This window comes from Amphiura filiformis, chromosome 17, assembly GCF_039555335.1.
Source record: "Amphiura filiformis chromosome 17, Afil_fr2py, whole genome shotgun sequence".
In the NCBI taxonomy this organism is placed as follows: Eukaryota; Metazoa; Echinodermata; class Ophiuroidea; order Amphilepidida; family Amphiuridae; genus Amphiura; species Amphiura filiformis.
This window is the reverse complement of record NC_092644.1, coordinates 31,747,974-31,775,707: the sequence shown is the minus strand read 5'-3', so window position 1 is coordinate 31,775,707 and position 27,734 is coordinate 31,747,974. Positions and strand designations below refer to the sequence as shown.

Below are 27,734 nucleotides of genomic sequence, written 5' to 3'. Positions count from 1 at the left end.
GGATCAGAAGTCACAAGATACGAATCCACACGATTCATACGATAGAGTAGTCTGTCTGTTTTTTCTGTGATTGCAACATGTATCTCATATTGTTTGTAATATTTCTCATCATTTTATTGGTTTGTGGGTTGATCTTCATTGAAAACAATTTAGGAATATTTTATCAATTGTCGCACAAGGTAAGCTTAAAATTAAAAGTTAATGAATTACATTTATTTTAGTACGTATGCCAGGTGGTGAATTTAAATTTGCCATCAAACTGCATCATTTTATATATCAAATTAAAGCCCTTGAGTAAAGAAAGCCAAAACTGAAAACCTTTTTGTCATAGCACTTTCTGTGGCAAAGTTACATCTTTTCAAAGATCAACTTTCAGTTTCATCAAAAAGATTCTGCTAGTGCTAGCAAAAATTCCCCAAAACAGCTTACGGGGGTGTTTCTAGATCTTAATAGTCTCATGATGATAGCAGTTTGTTTAATGGAACTGCTATCAAAATCCCTCTAAAATTCCATGTGTGAGTGTCTCATCACCATAAAAAAATCATATATTTGGGTCAAGTGAAGTATAGAAAACATATTTATGTAGGTTTCCTTGACCGACCTGTTCTTGAAAAAAATTGAAATTTCTATGTAAATATGTACTATGTAGCCTACATGTATTGTGTTTGGTCCCCGGACCAGTCCAGGCGAATTTCGCTGACTAGCAAATGTGTTAACTAAGGTTTGCCAGGCATACCTACATTTAGTCTGATCTGACTCACTTAGTCTTAGTCTTGCCAGCAAGACTTCAATATCAATATCATAAACATAATCTACGGACCTGAAGTCTTGCAGTGGTACGGTACATAGGGATGCACTGTACGTTTAAGAAATCCAAACTTCAAGCATCAAGAAATATACCTTGTATTTGTCAGTTTTATCTCAGAGATGCTGTAGACCCTCTCTACACAGTGTAGAAACATCACAAGTAGAATGCTGCTCAATATGATAAATCCAAATCATGAAAATTAAGACATTTTGCAGAGCAATAATTTGACCACTTTTGCACCAAGTAAATTACTCCCATGAAGATTGCAGGTTTTGCCAACTCAGGGAATTTTGAACCCACCCAAAAGATGAGATCAATGTACACGTAGATCAATTACCTCAACTTTGTGAGTATAGACTAATACAGTGGGATTAAAATCATCCACGCATGCCCAAACCTTGGTACAATGGGATTAAAATCATCAGTGCATGCCCAAACTGTCCTTGAGAGAGTTCCTCAGCACCATCCTTAGAGCCCAATTACAAGCTTTCTCCAACTACTGCGATCTTGGGCAAGCGAAACAATTTTATTTGGCTGCATCATCCCTTCAGTATCTCTCAGGAGGTGCTGGACATTCCATGTGGTGGAATATAAAGGGCATATTCTTTCACAGGCTTGCCGTCTTCAAGATGCAGTATATGGCCGAGAAATTTGAGTTGATGAATCTTGACTCTGGCAACCAGTGGAGTGGTGTTGGTCAGAATATGGCCCGGGGGAATATGGTTTCATTTGGAATCCGATCCACACACTTAATGTTTAACTTAACTCTGTAGCAAGATGTTGCAAAGGCATACTAGTATAGGGGTGCGAATTCAACTGAATAGCCCAATTTGATCCTGCCATAGGCCTGTAGGTACAAATTCTTGGGAGCAGAAGACACCAAATTGGTGGTGTTTTATGACCTTTGACATGCTTTTGTGGCGAGTGACATGGTCTTTCAATTCATGCCAAGTGTCCTTGACAGGTTTGACTACTGAGATGCTTCAGTGGTCATAAAAGAATTCAAAAGATAACATCTGCCCCAATAATCCCAATTAAGCTATTGTCTGAAACTGCTCCTCGGAAGATGTATCATAAGAACACAATCCTCAAATGATAGTCATATAACGACCAAAAGATAAATGACTATCATTGAAGACTGAGTTCCGCAGTCTAGCATTAATCTTGTTTTCCATGTCTTTGGTGATTACAGAAAGACGTTAACACAAGTTGTCTCAAACAGCTTGATTTTTGTTTCGATTGGCACATGGCAGGGATGTGCTTCCAGTTTCCAGAAAGTTTCCCAGGCTAGTGCTTTTTTTCTTTCGGTCTCCAACACTAGAGCCCGGTTAGCCCATCTTGGAACCCAAGTACTTGAAGTCTGTGACATGGTCTGGTCTGGTATGGTCTGGTATTTTTGTTGTAGGTCTAACTGACCATTTTCTAATTTATTAAATTACCAAGTCTCTTTCAATTACTGATCAGACTTATTTAAAATACAATAATACTTGTACCGGGTGTCCCAAAAGTCCCTTAACATTGTGAATTTGCCATAACTTGCGTTGGGTTAATGGTGTTGTTACAAAATTTGCACAGTATATAGATAATTCTTTTAGAAATGTTATGATACCAAACATGCCTATGTGGTCATGACCCTTTGGCATGAAATTAATGGATATCTATCGTACCGTCAAACCCACTTTTATAAACGCCAAATAAGTCTCGTCATTTGAGACGTGAACACGATATAACGTGTTATCATTTTAAAAGCTGTTTTGTTTAATTTGGCTGTGTTTGTTTGATTGTTTGTTTGTTTGTTTTCAATGCGTAATCTTCACTTTCTGTTTTATCTGGGTTTTATATGGAAGCTACTTAAGATCTTTTCTGAGGATTCGATGAACAGTTGTACGCGGTACGTTGTTCTTGATTGAAAGTCGACGTACTGATCGCATTGGGCTTTTCGCCACCGCTCTTCGTATGACATCAATGTTTGTAGCCGATCTTTATGTTCTTCCACGTCCTGCCCGAAGTAGATCATGAACAGATCGTTGATAGGAATTTCAGCACTAGTTGCTGGATTGTATTTCGCTGGGTAGTGCATAATTTACATTAAACTGTTCCTTAAACATTGCTTCAGTGAGTTTGTCCGACTTTGTCTCGGCAAAGAACCATACGACCTGAATCCGTTGATCTTTAGGAAATTCATCTTCACTTCAACTGTTTTAAAGTCAAGTTTAATATTGTCAATATATCCTAATTATAATCTAAAACAGCAGTCACGCTTACGCTAAGCTATGTAATCCATGAATGTTCATACATAAATGTAGCCTGCGCAATGAGTGAACCAACTCTATTGTTCAGGGAAGCACATCATTCATGTTCTTGAACAAAGAACACATGAGCTTGCTTTTGTGGGTTTGATACACACATATGTACAGTCGAACAGTAAGGTCAAAGGGTCATCAATAATGCTGTTTTTGGTATCAGAATAATTCTAAAAGATCAATCTATATGAATATGTTCTCCATTTTGGTATGAAGTAGGAAATATTTGAGATATGGCCAATTCACAATGTTAAGTTACTTTTGGGACACGCTGTACTATCAATGCAAATACCATTCACAATTTTTATAACCACAAGTCTTGTAAATTGGGATTTTGTTACTAACATAGATTGCCCAGATACCGCATATTACTTTCTTAAGAGCCAGTCTCCCTTATTATGTACATGAATAAGGGGGGTTGTGATACAAAAAAAAATAGAATTGTCTCTAAAAAATAATTTTGGTACATATTAGCACCAACAACTCACATGTAAAATATGAGCGTGCACAGCGCCGTCGTTCAGCTTGAAAAAATTCTTGAAATTTCAGCCTCTCTGAGCCTTACTTGCAAATGGTAAACTTTGGAGGTGCATAACATCGTGCGCCATCATCATCCCAACCTGCATTTTGCATTTTTTAAAGTACCAAATGGTTACATTACAAAAACCAAGAAAAAATTGGGATCTTGATGGCGCACAAAATCAGCAAATCCAATGATTTGATGAAAAGCGCCCTCGTGCAAACTTCAAAGCATCATAACGGGCTGCGCCATCAAGATCCCAAGTCCGAACAAGTTTGAAATTAATGACCTCCATGGCAAGATTCATTTTTCAGCAAAAATCTGTTGGGATTACAGTGGCGCACCGAGTTAACAGAGGTCAAAGGTCAAAATTTCCTATTTTCGCACATATTTGCACGCCTGTATTAATCCGTACATAATAAGGGAGACTGCCTCTTAATTAAGTTCACTGAAATTTATAACGTTAACTTTCCTGTTAAACATTGTAAGGTAACTAAATCTCGCCGTCGCCGCATTCCACAAAAGCCATGGGTAACTTGTGCATTGCTTAAATCGATTAGACGTAAAGAAAAGCTTTATAAAAAAGTCTGTCTCTCATCCTACTCCTGCAAACAAAACATCGTATTTACGCTATAGGAATAAACTTACTTGTCTTATTAGAGCTGCAAAAAAGAAGTACTACACACAGACTTGGAACATACTGAATAACATTCTTGGCCGTACTAGTAGGTCCTCACTTCCTCACAGTTTCTACATTAATGATGTTTTAAATTTGGACCCACAAAATATTGCCAATAGCTTTAACACTTTTTTTGCTAACCTTGGTATTAATCTTGCCCAAAATATTCCTGTTTCAAATGTTGATTTTCACCATTATTTAAATCATGTTGACTCCCCATTAAACTCACTTTTTCTTTCTCCAACTGATACATGAAATTATCTCCATTTGCAAATCTCTTAAATCTGGCATAAGTTGTGGTTTTAACAATATAAAGACAGATGTTGTGAAATCAATTAAAATATTTCATTTCTATTCCTTTGACACACATTATAAATTGTTCCCTCACCTCTGGCATTGTTCCTAACAAACTAAAGATTGCAAGGGTTGCACCTATTTATAAATCTGGCAACTTAAATACCTTCAGCAACTACAGGCCTATATCAGTCCTTCCTGCTTTTTCAAAAATATTTGAAATCATTATTCACAAAAGGCTTTTTAAATATATTTCCAGGCTTAATTTGCTGCATGATAATCAATTTGGTTTTCGCCCAGGTAGATCTACATACATGGCCATTCTTGATGCATATAACAAAATTACGTCCGATCTTGATAATAAAAAGCATGTTATTGGTATCTTCTTGGACCTCTCGAAGGCATTCGACACCATAAATCATGACATTCTCTTATCGAAACTTTCCTATTATGGTGTACGAGGTATTGCCTTCGAGTGGTTTAAGCTACTTAAGCAATACATGTAGAACTCAATTGACTGTTTTTGATAATCATAAATCTATTTACCATGATATAAATTGTGGCGTGCCCCAGGGCTCAATTTTAGGGCCATTACTATTTATTTTGTATTTAAATGACATTGTGTATTCCTCAAAACTGTTTTCCTTTTTAATTTTTGCTGATGATTGCAAACATTATTGCATCACACAAAAATCTACAAACCTTAATTAATACTATTAACATTGAAACTCTCTCATGTCTCATCCTGGTTTAAAGCATAAGTTATTACTCAGTGTAGACAAGACCAATTTTATGTTATTTAAAAATAAACATGATTTAGCGCAATTTTCCTGATTGTAATATTAAAATTGATAATTTTATTTTAATATGTGTCGCACACACAAAGTTTCTCGGCATCACATTAGATGAATATCTTACCTGGAAACATCACACAACATATAATAATAATAATAAGCCGCACTTATTAAGCGCCTTTAACCCAAACAGGGTCTCAAGGTGCTTTACAAACCATGAAAAATACACTCTTAAAACTACAAATTACTACTTAAAAATACAGTCTTAAAAACTACACAAAAATAATTTCTAAGAAACAGAAATACCGGCGCGACTGATTTCGCCAGACCGCAGCACCAACGCATATGTTACCAATCTTGTTTCAAAGTACTCTGGAATTCTTTATCGTCTGAAACACATTTTACCTACATACACCTTATTTTCATTGTATTGCCGCCTCCTTCATTTGCCAACCTTCCTGGGCAAGTTTGAGGTTTCATAGTCATAGGCCTACCATTTTTCACCCTGATGTGGCAGTGACGTCGCGCAAGATGTGGCGTCTTTAAGCGTGTGCATGTGTACACCAGCGCTTTGACCGAACGCTAACTAGTGATTATTTGGCTGTGCCCAATACGACAGCGTTCAAGCTTTGACTTGCGTTTGGCGGACAGAATGGTGGAAACTTAAAGTGAAAGATACCCTACTTAAAGGAACATTTTCTAGGGTGAAATTTTGTGTAGAAACTGAATCTGACATAAAAAATGCATAATTATCAACTTGAAAATTTTCCCATAGCACTGTACAGGCATATTTCTGCCCGAAGTCCCCAAATTGGAGCAAAAATTGGAGCAAAAAAAATAAGTCCTTCAAAATGGGGATACTCAGGGCTAAACAAAAAACATGTTGCTGTAGAGGGAGGCATTGGTAAGGGCAACATGTCTTTTGTTTAGCCTCAAACCTCCCAATTTTGAAGGACTTATTTTTTTTGCAAAATCTGTGACTTTTTTTCACGCCTCAAAATCCTTAGGGGTGGGGGTAACATTTTGCAAGTTATTTTATTTTCTGTAGATCTAGCTTACTTGTTTGTTATATCACCATTTAGCTAATGAAATACTGAGCAAATAAACACTTAAAGCATGCCTATAGCTCATACCATTGTGGAGATATGGCGCTTTTCAAATTGAAAATGATGCGAATATTGTATATTTTTCTAAATCAATTGTCACCCGAACCCTCAAGTTTCTACCCTGCTACAAAAAATAAAGAAATATATGGATCCCATTCAATGCTTTTAATATCACAATTGTACCCTTGTTACACAATTAGAATAGAAAATTAGGCACTATTTGATAGTTTTCATGTTCATATACTCACAGGAAATCTGCAAGTCAAAATTTTGTCACCCCAAAATGGCCATTTTCGCCAAAATCGGACCAAAAATGATTTTTTCTCAAAATCTATAAAAGATAGGGAGTTTTAAGTGCCAAAATCTGAAACTAGATGACATTTTACCCTTGGAAACATATAAACATTCAAGAATTTTGGTTCTTTTCACCCCTAAATACTTTTTTCACACGTGTGTCCGCCAAACGTAAGTCAAATCTTGAACGCTGTCATACGTGGATTTAGGGTTTCTCTACCGGAAGTCAATTTGTGCCGAAATTCCTTCCCACAATGCAATAGGGAATAGATATGTAAATTGGTCCCACTTAGCTCAATCGGTATAAACTATGAAATATTGTATTTAAATGTTCTATTTAATGATTTTAATCTGTTTGTTCTTTTTTTTATAGGCTGATAAAAAATCACATCAAAATGGTGGTGAACTTGTAGCACAGGTTCTGCACTCACATGGCGTGAAGTTCCTATTCACATTATGTGGGGGACATATATCACCAGTGAATGTTGCTGCTGAGAAACTAGGAATACGGGTAGTTGACACTAGGCATGAGGTTAGTATAGAAATCAATCATCATACCTACCATAACTTACATACCGGTAAATTAAAAATTCCAGATTTTAATATTGTTGGGTCTCCTTTTCATCAAATTTAGTATATTTTCTAGGAATGTTTTTGGAATTCCTGCTGCACATCCCCACATAATCCAAAATCATATTGTACAATGCATGCATACCGCACCAAATTTATTATAGCAAAATTTAGCAATTTGAGTGCTCCTGGATAATAATGACATTGATAAACTTTCAAAAGCCGAACTATCAAGAGACAATTAAACTTGTAATTTAAATCAAAATTCAGTTTAAGATGAGTTATAAAGTAATCATATACGTATTTTAAAATGCAATTTGACTTTTTTCTTCATATTATCAGGTAACAGCAGTATTTGCCGCCGATGCAGTGGCAAGATTATCAGGTCAAATTGGCGTTGCCATAGTAACAGCTGGACCAGGGTTAACCAACACCATAACGGCTATTAAAAATGCACAGATGGCCGAATCACCTGTGTTACTTATGGGCGGGGCTGCAGCAACTTTACTTAAGGTAAGAAATGGGAACTCAAGAGTGTAGTTACACCCCTCCCACACACCCGAACGCCCCCCCCCCTTTCTTGTAAAAGGTGTAGAACGGGGACATGTGTACAAAACCATGAAAATGTGGACATCATACATCATATAATAAAGTTTCCTACATATAGTGTGCATGTATGACAATTTCTGTAGGGTGCAAATTTTCATTTATCTCAATATCTTCAGCTGAAAATGTCTGGCAGTGGCCAATCATGATACCTAGGACTATGCCGAACATTTTCCAGTAGGTTTCACCCAGTTAACTCACTGTCCAACTGATCTAGCTTAATTTTGTTAGTGGGGGCATTAGGGGTTGTCTGGCAGGCACACATCACCACTGAAAATGTCTGGCAGTGGAATTAGAAGATACCTGGAACTATGCTGAACATTTAGGTTTCACCCGGTTAACTCACCAGCTGATGGGGGCATTCGGGAGTGTCTGGCGGGCACACCGACCACTGAAAATATCTGGCAGGGGCTATTCATGATATCTGGGATTATGCTGATCATTTTCTAGTAGGTTTCATGATCACTTTCATCAGGTTAACTCACAGCTGATCTAGCTCAATTTTGGGGTACTGGTTACATAGCGGGTACACCCCACTACTGAAAATATCTGGCAGAAGTCATTCAAGGACCTGGAACTATGCTGAACATTTTCTAGTACATTTTTTTACACATGAAAATTGGTGAACTTTCCAGCTAGGCTGACCCCCCAGGCTCCCATCTACCAATGTGAATGAATTTCGATCAAATTAAGGCTAATATTAACCATTTTTAGCTGAAAATTGCACATTTTTGTGTGCTTTGTATGCATTTGTGCAGTTCATTGTTCATATTTGATGATTTCAGCTTGAAAAAATGCAAGACTCAACATTTGCTCCACTTCAACATCATTGAACAAGAGTTCAAAATCAAACATGTTAATACACCAACCTCCATTCCCCTCCCCTCTCCCATTTCATAAAGAAATTTACGCCACTGCTGTTCCCCACTTGGTGAATTCCTGCATAGCATTGCTGACCATATGGGTCCCATGTGTTTATTATATCCCCGGGGCCTGGGTTGGTATTGGCTCTTGGCGCCCCTGGTTGTTCCTGTTCCTGTTCCAATACCTGCTCTTATTACTTACTATGTTGTGGTACGCGACTTGAATCTTGGTCACCTATCCAGTTACCAACCACACGGAATAAAGCAATTCTATTGTGGTAACTGGATACTGTGGATAGTCGTCCAAGATTCTGCTTTCTGCTGTGCCACACCTTCATAAACTATGTAATTTGTGTTTGTTGGTTTAGTTTCTTTCCTCCACTGCCAGTATAGTTCAAAACCTTATGTTTGATATTAAACTGTTTTCTTGACATGACAGGGTCGTGGAGCTTTACAAGATATAGATCAAATGGTTTTATTCAAACCACTCTGCAAGTTTTGTGCAACAATACGAAGGGTTAGAGACATTGTGCCAACACTAAGAGAGGCTATAGCTGCAGCACAATCAGGTGTACCAGGTGAGTCACAATATACTTGTATGATTGGTTGATTGATTGATTGATTGATTGATTACACTAAGAGAGGCTATAGCTGCAGCACAATCAGGTGTACCAGGTGAGTCAGAATACACTTATATGATTGATTAATTAATTCATTCATTCATTCATTGACTCAAGTACACCAGGTGAATATAGTGGCAACAAACATAAATATGCATCATATAAAAGCATTAAAAATAGGCCTTGGGTGAAATACTTCTCTTTAGTCTCTTGTGAAATGTTAAACCAATGATAAAAACATCTATGGTACACTGTGATTAAGTTTCAAATGTGTGTGTCCACGGTTTTCAGGTGTCAAATCAAGGAGGGTATAGAATAGATGTCCTTGGTTCACAGTAAATGGTGTGCGTGGGTACTTGTATACAAAATGATTTTGTGTAAGAGACATTATGCAGCAATATGAACATAATTTTTTTTTAAGTTTTGAATTTTTTTTTTTTAAATGTTGTCTCCATCTGTTTTGTGTACTTTTTTCAGGGCCAGTATTTGTAGAACTACCTATTGACTTACTATATCGCTATGAATTGGTGGTCAAAGAATTGGGCATGCCATCAAAAAGTAAATCAATAGTAACTACAGTAATAAAATGGTAAGTAGAATTTGAATAGCAGTCTTGCAACTTGAAGTAGGCTTAATCTTGGCCATTTCTTAAGTGGAATACTTGAAGCCACTAAATGGGCAGTCAGTTTCCTCTAAATACATGTAGATCATATGTTTCATTAGTAAGACCATATGCTTTGTTAGTAAGCAAATTGGAAATACATATAGATGCACAATGGTGTTACAAAGAAAAATATAGATTTTGTCAGGTTTCCCATACAATGGAACAGTCACTGATCATGCTGATGCCTGGTAATTTGGAGCGATGCTTTGTCAGAGGCGGTCATAATAGCACAGATGTGACACTTATTGGGCTTCTGCAGCCCTGTTGTTCTAATTAACCATACATCAATCACAAGATTATTCTGACATATCTTGTTTAACTTTGGAATGGAATGACAGGAATAAGCATAAAATTGCATTGTGATACTCTGTGTGGGAATAAATGGCATTTTGTGCAAAATTCAGTTGTGTCCAAAAAGAACACAATATTTTGGTCTACACTGTATAATAAACCAATAGTACAACTAGATATGAAAAGTCAAAACAATATAAAATGATTTCGAAAATAGAAACAAAACAAGCCAGATTATCCAAGACAATGAATTGCTCTCTTGCTGCAGTGCACACTGTTGAAATACTACTGTAATGTGGCTGTTTGTTTCCCTTATTTCTGTCTTTTTAAAATTTAAAAATTCTTTTCAATTTCAAAATTAAAGATATTTTAAGTGAATAACAACCAATTTTGTTTTTGTGCAACAGGTATCTAAATAAGCATATAGACAATATGTTTGCTGGTGCGTGGGATAAGAGAGACATCACTCCATTACCAGTTACACAGCCCATGGCACAACCCTCACAAAGTAAGTCAACCATGTGAATTTTGAAACTATGTAGAAGGTCATGAGCAAGGTCAGACATATCAAATGTGTAACAACCAGAAGTAATAAGAAATAGCACACACTGCTTGTGTGTAGGTAAGCACAAACAAAGTGTCCAAATTCTTGCGTATTGTGATTGTGCAAGTGTGACCTTGTGTGCAGATACACTAAGATGCACACTGCAATTTCAGCTTTTCCATCTATATAATTATATATATGAAGAAATCTATGTTTTTGCTAACATGAAACCCTGGAATTGATATTGAAACTTAAATTTCATTTAAAAGATTCATAATGACGGCATTTAAAATAAAATTTTAAAACTGCTTATGACCAGTTTTTTTTTATCTAGGTTTCAGTCAATCAAATTGAAGCAGATTTGTTTGTTTGTTTATCTGTTTGTTTATTTGTTTGTTTGTTTGCTTGTTTTTGTTCAACCAAAAACTTAGTCATGGATAAAGAGGTTGACAGTTATTATTGTGTTCCTATTTTCTCCCTTTAGTTATTTTCTTTTGAAATTGCAAGTAAAAGAACTTTGCTTTGACCCTGTTTTTTACCCCATAATTTCCCTCATTTTATCAAAGCCCTGCCCTCCATCCAATACATTTATACCTTGACTCCAAAGTGTTTGGCAACTTATTACCCATGATACAAAATTAACCATGATGCAAAAGTAAAAAATAATGTAGTCCTTTTTATAGCGAGGGTGGTCTAAAAGTCAGGATCCCCTTTAAAATTACCTGTAAACATAGACAAAAAAATTATACAGACCATTCACTAAAATTCAGAGTTCCTAGGGTACTTTGCATGCTGAGAATTCTCACATATTCATGAGAGTGGATCATTCAATCATGCATGTCCAACAAATATTGCCAGCGTTGCTTGACTTCATGTTAGGCTAAAACAATTTTTGTGTCTCAAAGTTCACACGCTCGTTTGTTTTTCTTGGCGCGTCCATGTCAGCTGAAACGACAAATTCAATTTTTTATTTTCCTTTTTTAGTTTTTTTCAGTTTTTTTGCAGTAAAATCATGAAATTCTGACAAATTTGGAAGAAAAGTTACTTGATTCGATACTATCATTGTTTAGGTACCTACAATTGATATTTGTACTTCCATTTTGTAAATCAACCACAATTTTATGCTGTGTACTTTGGAGTACTCAAAAAATCTTAAAAAAGAGACTATATAAAAAACATCATTCCCCATTCGTTTTTTAAACTGATATAGGCTTTGAGACATAACAATTTGTTTAGCCTTATATGATAGCATGTGTGTCTTCACATTTACGAAAAAGACCGTAAAATATGCATATAGCAGTTTCATCTCTTGCACTGTATGTTTATAGCCTCATGTGTACTCTGTATCTATGTCTTTTACAGTTCAGACAGCTATACAACTTGTTAGTCAAGCTAAAAAGCCAGTAATACTTCTTGGAAGTCAAGCCACTCTACCTCCCACACCTGCAGATCAACTACGCAAGTCTTTAGAGGTAGGTCACCATCTATTCATGTGAGAGCTTGCAATGGTCCAGTTGAAATCCATACACCCCCTATGGAAGACATGACCTTAATCTCCCACATGGGGGTTAGATTTCAAATGGAGTCACCCATTCAGGTGATCCCATTTGAAATTCACATGCACTCCATTTGTAGAAGATTAAGGGGTGTATGGCTTTCAACTGGATAGTTCGGAGAGCAGCATGCATGTCCAATGGTTAAGGTGTTTGACGCTTTGTACAAGAGATTGCCAGTTCTATTGTTGGTAGAGGCAAATACAAAAAAATATAGTTGTTCTCAAACATGTAATGCCTGGTTGTCTGTACACCCTACACTGGGCATCATGGAAAACAGTGTCTGACATTGAATGATTCACCTAGGAATCCTAGGCTAGGATGTAAACATTGGCAATTTGGCATAATGAAAGTTTTCCACAATGCATTGCGAATTGCGATGTCAATTTTACTTATTATGTTTTTGTTTCTTGTTTTTTTTAGGCTCTAGGCATCCCTTGTTTTCTAGGAGGAATGGCCCGCGGCATGCTGGGTAGGGATAGTCCATTGCACATACGACAGAAAAGGAGCGATGCTCTCAAAGAGGCTGATGTAGTTATTTTAGCTGGTAAGTAAAGTTATGTGCCTCTGTGGGCTATTCCAGTTGAAATCCATACACCCCCTGTGGAAGACATGACCAGGAAGACATGACCAGGGGGTGTAGATTTCAAATGGAGTCACCCATCCAGGTAACCTCATATGAAATTCATATTGCCTGTGTGGAAGATTAAGGTCATTTTTTCCATAGGGATTATGGATTTTAACTGGAATAGCCCAATCACAGACTTGATGATGCTTTTGCCATATCATACATGTATATACTAGCAAATGCAGCGTGTTTATCTATCTTGTGCGATATATTCCTGTATCGCACTCAAAGCCATTCAATATTACATATATAAATATTCAGATCTGGACACAAAACTATACATTCATATTGTCCTATTACTAGCATAATGAGCTAATCAGATCAATATTCATGAATATTCAGAACTTAACACAAAACTGTACATCCATGTGCCCCATGCGAACTGTTTGTGAACATAATTAAATATGTGTACATCCATATCAAAAGGATGCACTTGTCGGCTGCTACATGTGTCTCATTTCACATAATAACTAGGAATAAATATCAGACTCATCTCCAAAGTGGAGGTCACTTCAAATTATCCCAAGTCACGTGGTTTAGGAATACAGATAATATTTCTTCTACAATTTGACTTGGGATGATTTGAAGTGACCTACACTTGATATGAGTCTGGTATTTATTCCTAGCTATTATGTAAAATGAGACACATGTAGCAGCCGACAAGTGCATCGTTTTGATATGGATGTACACATATACTGTGTAAGTCAAGGTACATCATGGACAATCCATCATCCATGCTACCATCTTGTGAAAATGTCAAAATATGAACCTGTACATGGGTCAATCACTAACTCTGAGTTCAAATCTTTTCAGGTACTGTGTGTGATTTTCGTCTTTCCTATGGTCGTGTGCTAAGCAAAAAATCCAAAATCATATGCGTCAATAGAAATGTAGAACAACTAACCAAGGTGAGGTGGAATTTATTTAGTTTATATCAGATTCAATAAATCTCCCAATTTCTTTAGGCATTCCTTTCAGTTCTTAGCTGAATGGCTAACTAAAAAAATTAGAGGGGTTTGTTCAAGGATGCTATTTGCTATAGCTGCCCTTTAGACATTTGACAATTTCTGGATTCTGTATTTTACACATCTATAATGAAAGACAAAGATAAAAAGACTAGTTTGCGTCTGACGTCACTGTCAATCAAATTCTCTCGATCCTTGATTGGCTAATAGCGCAGTATAAGGAAGGTTCGATTCATCTGGCTGGTACCGATCGGAGAAAAGGAATAGCAGTGAATGGCGAAAATACGATACTCTTACAAGGCAAAAAGCAACTTTTCTAGGCATTGTGGACATGGTGCCTTCACCAAAGAAAGTTTCCTACTATTAAGACCTAACTTTTGAGATGGTTTGTATGTTTGATGGTGCAAAATTAACAATAAGGCGCCCGGTTTTACCGCCGTGTTCAGCAACTCATATCATCACTACACTTGTAAACAAACCATGCTCGGAGTTTGATTGACAGATGACGTCAGACGCAAACTAGTCTTTTTATCTTTGTCTTTCATTATAAACATATCATATGACACCTGGCAGCTATTGCAGATGGGGTCTTCTTGCACTAACCTCAAAATTGTCTACACCTACAGGGTGTGTCTAAAACAACTGGACTCTTGTCAAAAAGTATGGATTTGATCAAGCAAAAGGAGTCAAATGTTGGGAATATTCATTTTGAGATAAAGCCAATAACAGTATTCAAGTTCCTTTGTATTTTATTGTTGTGAGCATTGCTAAAATGGCCCTATCTCAGGAAACAAGTCTAATTATGATGGGTTTTCCAGCAAAAAAGGTTCTGAGAATGGCTCATGTTATGAAATTAAAAACTAAATTTTATTCATTTAGCTTGATTGTATCACAATTATGGTCTTTAGAGCTAAACTAGCCCACTCACGGAAATGTCTGTACTTTACTAAAGAAACTGCTTTAAAATGAGCTTTCAACTACTTTTTTATTTATTTAACGTTTTGCATTTCTGAACTACATTGATTTAACCAATCTCGTACATTTATCAGCATATATTCCATTTTAAATTTGCACACCCCTGTGTAAGATTTCACTGCCATCTCAATTCCAGTTGCATATTATGTTCAATCCAGTTGAAAATTTTTATGTGAAGTTCCAGTTGAGAACTTTTGGAATTTATAAATCCAGTTGGATTTTACACAATTTGGCCTCAAATGAAAATATTTTCTACAATTTTCCCACTTTTTATGGATGAAAATTTGATGGGATCTACAATTGTGGAAAAAAAATAGTTGGCACACTTGTACTAAACAATTGAAATATGTGCCCTATCAAAATTGGATAAGCAAGTGAAACATTCATTCAGTGTATGTAAAGCACAAACTCCCCCTGTATCTCACCCTTCCATACTCCCCATCTTTCAATGTTGGAGTTTCTCATAGACCTGTCGATAAGATAGCTTTGTTCAACATTGAATTGGGGGAGCAGTGGGCAGAGATATACCAAAAGACAGCCAAAGTGTGCCAACCTGTTTTTCCAGGATTGTAGAATTATTTAAACTATTAAATTTGTGGATTTCAATGAATTAGCCCATTTTGTCTTTGTCACCACAGAACACAGACGTCTTCTGGAAAGCCACCCTATCCATTCAGGGTGATCCAGGTAGCTTCATCGTAGCCTTACAAAGTGGTCTGGTGGGATTCCACTGTGACCCTGAATGGGGAAAACTACTGAAAGGTAGAGATCAGGAGAGAGAGACAGCTAACAAGTAAGATATATTAAAAGGGCAATATGGTATAGGTGTGTTTCAGCAGGGCTGGAATTGAGCCTTAATAAGGTGTTATGTTGGGATACATGTACCATTGTGACTCTGAATGGGGAAAACTGCTTACATGAAGAGATCAGGAGAAAGAGATGGCTAACAAGTAAGATACAGGGCAAATAATCAGTTTATTTAGGGAGCAGTGTCAGTTCGGCAAATCCGTCAAATCGGGATGTATACCCCGATCGGGATGTACATCCCAATCGGGATGTATATGGCGCATTTGGAAATGAAACACGTGGGCAGTTCGTATTCGCCAACGCGTACCAGGGTAGGGTGTGACAAACACGCTGGCGGAAATTTGTTCATGGTTTCGGAAAATTTTAAACATGTTTAATCGATTCCTTACAAAATTTTACCCATAGGTTAACCGTGGGAAAAAAGGGGTTTACCGTTGCAAAAAAAAGTTATAGAGCCTCAAAGTTGGATTTTACGTTAAAAAACTAATTTTGTAAGAATTCAGGGTCCCTAGTTAGGTTGTCGCAGAAAAAGCAGGCCCAAACGAATGTGGCGACATTATAAAATGTGTTTCCAACATTCAGATGAAAGTCACGACTTTTATCTATCATTTGCAAAAAATAGAGCTCATGATAAAACAGTTTTGAAGATATGATCTCGGATGTAAAAATGGTTGAAGGATCAGTCAAGTCGCACCGCACAGATCGCATACGCACAATAGGCCTACTTCATTCAAATTTTTGTTTGTTTGTTTACTGTTGTTTTCATTGTTCGTTTGTTTTGTTTTGTTGCTGTTGTTGTTGTTTTTTTTTTTTTTTTTTTGTTAAGCAAGGGAGGATTTTGGTAGGGGTGCAGCTGTGCAAGGCAAGCAACTTTTAAGTTCGTTGAATAGATTCATCATGCAGGTTTGTTCAGTAATGTAGGCTTAGGCCTACACATTTTTGGATTGCTTTTTGACAAAACGAAGTAAATTTTTACTCACTATACAATCTGCTATACAATATTTTTTGTAGGACGACACATTATAATTAGGCCCCTATGTAGTCAGTAAAAATTCACTTGGTTTTGAACAAAAATTCAAAATGTTTATCAACATTTAAGTTGAAAATGGAAAGGGTGCAAGTCAAAAGGGGGATATATATTACGGATACACTTTAAAACGCTTTAGGCCTACTATAGGCCTAAGCTATAAAAAGAATTTAGAAACTGAACATTACAGAAAATGTCAATGCATGCAAAGGTCTTTTTTGCAGGCCGAGGAGGCAATCAATTTTTAGCAGGGACAGGGATTTTCTTTGGCATTGAATAGAGCGAACACCAGATTTAGGAATGTAGGCCTATGTTTTTAATAGATTTGAAACACGATTTGAAATAAATGCATGATTTTCTTGGTTAGGCCTACACTAAGGGGCTGTGTAATAATTATTATGAGCCCTGGGGGAGGGTAAATTGGGGGAGGGGGCAAGCCCATTTTTGGCGAGCCGAAGGGGGGGGGGCACATTTGTTCCATAACCATTAAGGTATGGGACATTTTTAGTTTTTGCTATAAATGTATTTAAAGGCCCATTCAGTGATTTACTCATCCGGACATTCGTAAAAATCATCAAAATTCAGATTTTGGTACCTTTGTTTTGTCATAGATGTGCTAACACAGCATGCGAGTGGTTCAGCCTACAGCCGTGTATTTAAGACAAAATAAAAGACATTTTACACGATTATTTAGATACTTACAGTATCTAATTTTGCTACATGTAGGGCCTATTTGAATATCGCTTCAACTTCGTCAGTACTGCTGTTTTCATCGGTTTTTTTGCCAAATTTGTTATTTCAAAAATACCAAATGACAATTTGAATGACTTATCCTTCACTTTTAAGCAATTTATAAACTTTTAATTTTTTTGCACTGGCGCTGGGATCACTGAATGGGTCTTTAAATATGTTTGTACTCGCTCAGATAGCATTTTGTGTGAATTTTACATCAGAACTAAGACTGCTATTCTTTTTTATGTGCATTTTAGTGTCTAAAATGGCCCAAAATGAGGGGTTTTCAATATTGCCGTCCATTTCTAATCGTCACCCTCATAGACTTTACATGTAAAATAAAAAGGCTCATAAAATTTAATAGCACTTAGTTCGATGTAAAATTCACACAAAATGCTTTTTGAGTGATTACAAAAATACTTTTCATTCGGGGCTATGTGGAATTTTTTTTAAATGTATTCCTTGTACAATGACATTTCACAATAAAATGTCCATTGGAAAGCATTGGTGGGGGGGGGGGGAAAGCAATTTTTGGTAAGCCGAGAGGAGGGGGGCAAGCGATTTTTGGCAAACATTCATGGGCGCCTTTTGAATAAAACGCTCAAAATGGCTTAGGAAAACAGTACAGAAACACTTAAAGGAGTGTTTCGTGATCCTAGCATCCTCTTTTATGACATTTTTCAGTACATATCCACGAAAAAAGCCTATTCCCAAAATTTCAGTTGATTCCGATTTTGCGTTTGCGAGTTATGCATGATTATGTGTATTACACTGCTCCATAGACAATGCGTTGTATAACTTGTAATTTCGTTCTGGTGCACCAGAACGAAATTCAAATTTCACGATATCTTTGCAAAACGAATTAATCTGCAAGAAATATTTTGTACATAAACATTATGTAGGCAGAGGTTTCCAGTGATATAAAAATCTCAACTTTTTTTGAGAAAAGTGGGGGGATGAGGCTGTGGATCACGAAATGCCCCTTTAAATATACAAATTTTCCTACTCGCTGCGCTCGCAACATATATCTAGACCATGATTTAAGATTTGCAAATTGAGATCCCCATGTACTTTTTAGCCTATATTTGACCATTTTCGTCAAATTTTACTTTATTTCATTGACTACGTTATCATCATGGATTATTTGAAATGCGTTAGATATTTAGACCAGACAAAAATGCAGATAACATTTTTAGGCTGGCCATTTTTGGCCTATATAGCCTTTTGTTACGTAGGCTACTCGTTTTAAAAATGGTAAGATCTTTAAATGTTAAGCAATATCGAGGATAGGCCTATGCCCATGTTATAGTGCAATTTCATGCATCTGCTTCACAATTCTTGGTTTTTATTTTTATTTTTTACAGTTTATAATAAAATGTTGGGGTCAGTGTTAGGCCTATAATAGGGTTGGGACGAAATTACAAAACCACTAAAACCGACTTCTGTTCTGCATATTGAATGAAAATCAGTATAGAATATGCCTACTCAAAAAGTGCTACTTCGTGTGTGTTGCTTATCTTCGAGTCTCGAGGCAAATTTTCGAGTCTCGAGTTTCGAATCTCGAGTTTCGAGTTTTATATTTCGAGTTTCGAGTCTCATATTTTGAGTTTCGAGTTACATTTTTCGAGTTTCGAGTCTTATATTTCGAGTTTCGAGTCTCATATTTCAAGTTTTGAGCCTCATATTTCGAGTTTCGAGTTACATTTTTCGAGTTTCGAGTCTTATATTTAGAGTTTCGAGTCTCATATTTCGAGGTTCGAGTATCGAGTGTCAAATTTCGAGTTTTGAGTTTATAATAATCAATAGTTCAGGGACTAATCAGAAAGTGAAAAGAAGTGATAACCCTTTTTGGTTCTACAATGTAGGGGAGACCGGGGCGTGTCCGCCCTATTTTCTTCAATCTCGCCTAGTGAGGGCAATTCTCATGTTAGAAGGCTATAGTTTCTACATTTTAAAGCTGTATACTATAGCTAAATACTACCACATTTGTAAGGGCATTGAGCTTTCAGTAACGACAGGAGAACGGAAAATAAAAATCACAATGACAGGGCGGACTTGGCCCGTGCTGGGGCAAGTCCGCCCCTATGGTGGGGTAAGTTCGCCCTGATAAAAAGAAAAGGTTATAATATTGCAAAACAATTATAAATTTAATGAAAACATTTAGTAAAGGGTATATTAGGCACTCACTCTCTTCCAAAGAGTCTACTAAATTTAATGGAGGGGTATAATGTAAGCTAATAAATGTAGGGGTCCAAAATGAGCAAAACCTTTATTTACAACTTCGGCATTTATGGTTTTAGGGCATAAACGGTGATATGAGTAATACTGATACCACTTAACTTTAAAAAATATGCTTGCATGTAGTTTTACCCTTCTTAAACGTATTATTATCAATATTTTGCATACGCCGATGCCGGGTCGAATTCGCCCGGGAGTACGCCTGGGGAAAACACAGGGCGGACTTACCCCTTCACATACAGGGCGGACTTGCCCCAACGGTACTTTTTTTCTTTACCTCGTGTTATGTCTACTAAACAAAATATGTTGATCTTTTAATTGCATAATATGTTGGGCAAAACGTTCTCCTTCCAAATAAATATAAGAACGAAAACCGTCTCTGCAAGGTCTTGAGATTATTATAATATTACTAATTTTAAAAATGTAAACTTCCTTGACTCAAAAACGTTTTTTGACGATAATTTCTGTGGCGAGATGTGTCGGACTGTCTTGTTTTCTTGAGTACTTAGCTATGACGTGTGCCAGCTAATTACATCATCATTGTACTTTTCCAGCTGTCACGAGATCAGAAACATGGGGTGGGCGGACTTACCCCGAGGGCGGACTTGCCCCGGTCTCCCCTATATTTTTTTCGCCTAAAAACTTTTTTCTGTTCTACTTAGAACCCTTGAAGGGTTCCAGGTTCTACAATAAAGCATTTCCTTGTCTAAAGATGGAACATTAAGAACCCTTCAAAGATTCTATATCAAAAAGAGAAATCTTCTTTAGCCTAGCCAAGCAAATGGTTTTATCCAAAAAAACAACAACAACATAGGGCCTACTGCTTTTCACTTTTCTTAACTTTGCGATGTGAGTCCTTGAAATAATTAGAATTAGATTGAAAGTCGCTGTTCTACTAGGCCTATTTAAATCTTTAAGGTTCTTATATGCATGTACATGTACTCTAAAAAGTAGAGTCTAATCAGTCTATGCTTTATGTAACTTTTTAAGGTTCTTAGTATCATTGCTTAGGCGCTGAAAACGGGGAAAAAAAGAAGGTTCTACGTTGCACTATAAAGAGAACAATATGTTTGGCTGATCTATCTTCTGTTTGAGTCCCTGGTTAAATCTGATATTGCATACAAATATATTAATTACAATCCTTAAAATAAAAATAAATTGCTTTCCATCGCGTTTGAGAACATGTGCTGCAAGAAAGGCTATAATTAATGTCCTGGAATAAATCACTGCAAATGAGTTAAGTTACGCGGGCCCTGCTGGGCGCCCGGTTGTAAGCATGGCGTTTATACATCCCATTCGGGATGTCCTTCCCGCTTATACATCCCGTTCAGGATGTACATCCCGTTTTGGTATATATGCTCGTTTTGACGGATTTGCCGAACTGAGTGTGGCACACTGGTCAAGGTCTTTGCCTTCGATGTGACAGGTTCCAAGTTCAAATTTCCACAGGGCCAACAAAAAAATATATTTAAATCCACTCTCCCTGTGGCTTATCTGGAAAAGGTGGGGCAGATGACCCATGATAATGACCTTATTACAGCCGCTTCCAATCATGGTAATGCATCAAAATAAACAATATCTAGAGTGCACAGCCACATTAAGTATATATTTGCAGGTTTACATCTATGCCATTCTGCAGTTGGCTTTGCTTCACTTCATAAGTAAGGAAATGGAGAGTGAGACAAGGTACATGTAGTACTTGAACCACAGAAGCTAGACAATGTCTATTGTGACAAGAGTAGTGCATCTGTTATGCATTGCTCCTGATTCTGTGTGATTCAACATACTTAGTGCTGGCACTATGTCCACAGGGTTTCAAGATACTGCGATTGAGAATACACTGATATTTTGGAATTTTAAATTTTATCATCACTCTTGTATATTATTGGGTAAGAAGAAGATCAGTATTTTTATGCCTCCACCGCGAGGCATACTGTTTTTGCACTGTCCGTCCTTCCGTCCGTCCGGATGCTGTATCTCGGGCATGGATGGGCGGATTGACTTCACATTTACAGGATAGGAGGGTCATGGTCAAAAACCCTGGATACTTTTTTTTTTTTGGGTGGGGTTGAATGTCATATACTGAGGTCAAAGGTCATTTGAGGTCAACTTGTAAATTTGGTCTCATATGAACAGTTCAAATCCTATGAGCATGACACTTGGTAGATAGTCAACATTTGGAGCCAAATTTTTGGAAGGTTATTTTGGGGTCATCTGGGGTCACTCGGGGTCATCTGAGGTCAAATTAGTAAAAACTGTTGTATGGGCATGAAACTTGGTGGGTATAGTCAACATTTGGAGCCAAATTTTTGGAAGGTTATTTTGGGGTCATCTGGGGTCACCCAGGGGTCATCTGAGGTCAAATTAGTAAAAACTGTCGTATGGGCATGACACTTGGTGGGTATAGTCAACATTTGGAGCCAAATTTTTGGAAGGTTATTTTGGGGTCATCTGGGGTCACCCAGGGGTCATCTGAGGTCAAATTAGTAAAAACTGCTGTATGGGCATGAAACTTGGTGGGTACCATCAACATTGAGGGCTGAATTTTTGGAAGGTCATTTTGGGTCAGCTGGGGTCACCTAGGGGTCATCTGAAGTCAAATTAGTAAAGACTGTCGTATAATTCCCTATACACTATTTCAACCTCATTTATGTGACTCTTATTTTTGCCCATATTTTTTATGTTTGTTTGTTTACCACTTAGTTGACTTTTAGCGTTATAAGATTTGTACACATTTAAATTGCCCCATGGTGGAGGCATCCCATTCGACGCCTTGCGTCGAAAACACCCACCGAGAACCGCGAATGCTGAGAACCGCGAAAGCCGAGAACCGCTCTAGTTAATTGTGTGACTGCATTACTGCACAATTCAACATGCTTTGTGCTCAAACTTGCATGGTGCGCTATATCCGCAGGCTCATAAGACACCGTGGTTGAGAATTCACTTTGTCGTTGGGTAGGAAAAATTTCCAGTGTCATTGGCCACTGTCATTGGCCACTGTCATTGGCCACTGTCCCTGGAACATCCTATGTAACCTCTTGGCAGTTTTGTTTTATACATGTTCAAAGGCCACAAGTACATTAGAGGTATTTCTTGCCCAAGGATGACTTATATTTTGTGAGTTTTAATTTTATCATCACTCTTGAAATGATGGCATTTGAAGATCAGCCTCTTCAATTATCAGAATGCAACATTGTTAAACTACGATATGATAATAAAATTTGTTCCTTATACCACCTTGAAAGTAACCTTGATGTCTTTCTTGATGGATGATGTCCAGTATCATCCTAGAGTATATTTTCTATTATCAATAACAGCTTCCTCATTTATATGACTGTCTTCACATTTACCTATTCACTTTACAGTAAGAAAGCAGAGGAGCCAGTGAATAAATACCTGAACCCATTGAAGCTATTACATGAGCTAGATGACGTATTAGACGATAACAGTATTTTAGTAGCAGATGGAGGAGATTTTGTTGGTAGTGCTGCATACATTCTCAGGTAGAGAATAAATTATCATAGAGAAAAGATAGCTAATGTCCTTCATGAACAGTTTTTTTACTAAATTAAAGAATTATAAAGGTTATTGGTAGCCAATGTTGTTTTGCACACCTGGTGCAATTTACAATGCCGCACATCGTTGTGTTTGATCCCAATGGCTCCTCATAAGAAAAGAGGTAGTTTTGAAAGTTGCACTTTGGTTTGCTGAACTCTCAAACAGTGCAGTAGACCTTTTCACGTGTTATTTCTGCATGGTTTGTGACAGTTGAATGGATGAAAATGCAACTTTCAAAACTGTATCTTTCCTAATAATAACACAATGATCCATTTTGACCAAATGCAACAATATGTGACATTGGACGAGTTATGCCAAACAAAATGTGCTAGCAATGTTAGTTTTTTGAAAATTTATTTCTAAAAAATCTTTGGGGGAAACTTCAAACTTGTGGACACTTTAGGCAGATAGGTGAGAATCTTTCCAGTTCAGTAGTTGCCTAGCCTGGATAATGTGGATGTCAAAGCAATAAAATGGCTGTGACAATTTTTTAAACCAAAACTCTCATTTATTGTAACAAGTTATGGATCTATAAATAGAGAGGGTGGCCTATCTGCTGTGTCCTGGCAGGACATCAGTCAATATGAGACATTATTATGTTTTGATGGATCCAAGTTGTGATAATATTGGATCCAAAACATAATAATGATAAAATTGATGCTTTACGCCCAATATTTATTGGTCTCGCTATGAGTTTTAAAATATTGGACTCGACTACGCCTCGTCCCAATATTTTAAAACTCATAGCTCGACTAATAAGTATGGGCTCAACCGATCCAATTTTATATCATAAATGCGAGGATCCAGAGGATACATGCCTGAGTGAGAAATATATAATAAATAAGGAAATGGAGCTTAGATAAGTTATGGACAGAATTTCGAACCGGTACGCATTAAAAAGCGTGGACTGCCGAGCATGTGGATCTGTGATACTTTTTCTTTTGAGCATAATAGGACAAATTTTAATAGTTAAAAGTATAGCACCTTTTCATGTCATCAGAATTTGTGTCAGAAGAGTGGAAAGATCAAGTGCAAAACACAATGAAATAAATATCTTGTGCAATGTCAAGTAACACAAATCGTCTTGGTGGAAGTGTTACACATGAAGTCACAATTGTTGTGATCTTTTCTGACCATCTCTCTCCTCAACAGACCCAGAGGACCTCTTTGCTGGTTAGACCCTGGTGCCTTTGGAACCCTTGGGGTAGGCGGCGGCTTCGCTCTTGGTGCCAAACTCTGTCGACCAGATGCAGAAGTTGTCATCATTTATGGCGACGGTTCCCTTGGTTACAGCGTAGCAGAATTCGACACCTTTACACGTCATAAGCTGCCTGTGATTGCCGTCGTTGGTAACGATGCTTGTTGGACACAAATCTGTAGGGAGCAGGTTCCAATCCTGGGTTCAGATGTGGCCTGTATGCTATCAGTAAGTTTGTTTATTTATTATGATTTGTTTGTTCATTCAGACTTAAGGCTAAGCTTTTACAAAAATAATATGTGTTGACTTGTTGATAGCATTAGCTTGTTGGTTGGTATAAATTGTTTACATTTTGTAACATAGTTTTAAAACAGAGTGCCTTATGGTTAATTTTGAACCTTCAGACATACAAACTGTCTCAAATGGTAGGTCTAGTAATAAGAAACAATAAGAAACTTTCTTTCCTTCAACTGCCCAAAAAAGTGGGGATGTATCTTCAGATGCAAACTAGTATTTTTATATCTGGTTGCGATTATAGGTCATCAATGTAGAAATCTGGGGGTCGTAGGTTCAGTTACTTGATGGTCATTGAACTTTTACTTACTGGTATTCATTTATGGAGTGGAATGAGGATTTTTGTAGACAAAAAGAATACAATAAAGTTTGGTAAACTTTTGGAATGTTTTACCAATTTTATCAATATTTTCCATCCTTCTCACAGTTCCTCGATTACCAGACTGTAGCTGAAGGTTACGGAGGTACCGGTTACAAACTGACCAATGAGACCCCTGAGCAGATAGTGGAGGTCTTCAAGAAAGCCAAAGCAGACTGCAAGGCCGGCAAGCCAACACTAGTCAACTGCCTCATCGGCAAGACAAACTTTAGGGATGGATCAATATCTGTGTAGGAATCTGTGTAGAATTCCAGGTTTGGTTGGTTAAATAAAGGCCCATTCATACTTTACAAGCTCCACATTGCGTTGTGTTAACCCCATGAGAACTACCTGCCGATTGGTCAAAAAGAAGTTTTCATTATCAATTGGACCAATCAGCAACATTGTTAGAATAATTTCACCACACAAAAAAATTGAGGTGAAATATTTGCAAAGCTCCATTCTGATTGGTGATTAAAATGAAGATATCATGTACTTGACCAATCAGAGAGAATGTTAGATCGGCAGGTAGTGCTGCTCAGAGGGTTAAATAAGCAGTAAAATTCCATCACTTGCATCGTTATTTCCAAAATTGACCTCAGGTTAACGCTGGTCAAAACAGCAACACCGCAACTGCAATTTTCTAGTAAATTTTATTTAACTCTATTGCAGGTAATACAGTAACTATCCTACATAAAATGTGCCTGTTTTCAGGTACAATGCCATAAAGACCGCCACAATATCAGTCAGAAAAATTAACTAGAATTACAGGGTTCGTAATTATGGTGGGCTCCACAATAATTACATAATTATTCTGATAGATTATTTGTGTGTAATACTTTTGATATCAGCAGCTTGTGGTCACACAAGCTTGTTGTCATGAGTCAGGCATCTGTGTGGCCATGCATCAGTGCACTTCACTGCATTGCATTGGTTCTTTGATTTACATCACAGCTGCAGTATAGTATGAATGGGCCTTAATAGGTGTAGAGTGAAAGTAGTGAAAGCATAGACTTTGTCCAACATGCAATGGCCAAAAAGTACATGTTTGGGTTTTTTTTGTTGTCAACATAGACATCGACTAAGTCAACAAAGGATTACAAGGATTCTACATTATGAGGCCTTGTTATACTGACTTATAACTTTTACAAGGGTTTGTTATGTAGTTGAGGCCCTATGGCGGCAAATACTACCCAAAATGGCAACATACAGCCTCAGAGTGAACACTGGCATGCAGCACATAACTCCATGGGCTCATTTCTTACAGAGCCCTTAATTGGTTTATTACATGTTGTAATCATCAGAATAACCAATCAAAATATTTCTCAGTAATTTTAAGCTCAATCCTGGATCCCCTTCAGCCCTGACTATTCTTACCATATCTCTGATTGGTTCAATACATGATATAGCCCTCTCTGTAACCAATCAAAATAGTTCTTAGAGGCTGATGAGACAGCCAGTAGTGCCCATGGGGTTATAATATTTATACGCGCTGTTTACTGCCATGTACCATTCCAATATCAATCCATGTGTATGTCGCACCTGTTGCTTGTTGAACAAAGTTAAATACACAAAATATATGGAACTGACATTTACAATTTTTATACAATTTTGATTGCTTTTTGATCTGCATCCTCTGCATTTTGGGAGAATATCAAATTCTGAAATTATTGTCACAGACTAAATGAAAACAAGATAGATAGGGAGAATAGAATTTATAGATCATTATAAAAATTTGTGCAGACTTCAATAGTTCCACTGCCATAACATATGTGAACCAATCTGATCCACTCAGGCCAAAGTCAGACATTTTGAAAATTGAGTTGCTACCATTACTAACTTGCTCGGTACCTACACTACTGATGTCGAATCCCCAGATCTCTTGAATACTTGGTTACAAAGCTATAAACCTTTTATATGTCCATTTTCTTAAGTTTTTTTTTTCTCCTCACTTTTTGCCTATTATCTCAGTTTCATTATTGCCAACTTTAGCCTAATAGGATCAGATCTTTGTCCTGAAGAAGTCAGAGCTACTCCTGACGAAAGCTTGACAGTTCTAAACTTGTCCAACGACGAACCCGCTAAAAACCCACTAATTGTTAGGATCAGATCTGGTCACATATATTTCAAAGGAGGAAACTATAATAGTGGTCCCTCTTGGGAAATCAAATCAAATGAGTCCTGTTACAAACATTTTGAATGATTAATATTTGCCGACTTACTTGATAAGAACACTTTGCCTGGAATGGAGAGCAATGTAATAATTGCTCTGTAGTTGATGGGATCTAGCTTTAATATCATAGTCACCCTTGTTGAAAACGGGTGTGATAAGTCCGGCACACCAGTCCTCCGGTACTTTCCCCTGATTCCAAGAAGTATTTGAACATGAGTGTGATAAGACCAGTACACACAAAAAAAGGAAGGTTTTATTTCAAACTGTAATGG

The 27,734-nt window shown here is 37.1% G+C and overlaps 1 protein-coding gene across 1 annotated transcript; it reads left to right on the top strand.

The window, feature by feature from the left end:
* Nucleotides 1-26,377, top strand: LOC140137633 (2-hydroxyacyl-CoA lyase 2-like). Its single transcript, XM_072159370.1, has 13 exons — nucleotides 1-179; nucleotides 7,172-7,330; nucleotides 7,711-7,881; nucleotides 9,277-9,415; nucleotides 9,935-10,046; nucleotides 10,820-10,920; nucleotides 12,319-12,428; nucleotides 12,933-13,056; nucleotides 13,951-14,045; nucleotides 15,716-15,870; nucleotides 23,247-23,384; nucleotides 24,592-24,865; nucleotides 25,359-26,377. Exons 1-13 carry the CDS (start codon nucleotides 78-80, stop codon nucleotides 25,542-25,544), a joined length of 1,866 nt encoding a protein of 621 aa, XP_072015471.1. The 5' UTR covers nucleotides 1-77; the 3' UTR covers nucleotides 25,545-26,377.
* Nucleotides 26,378-27,734: the final 1,357 nt, after the last annotated feature.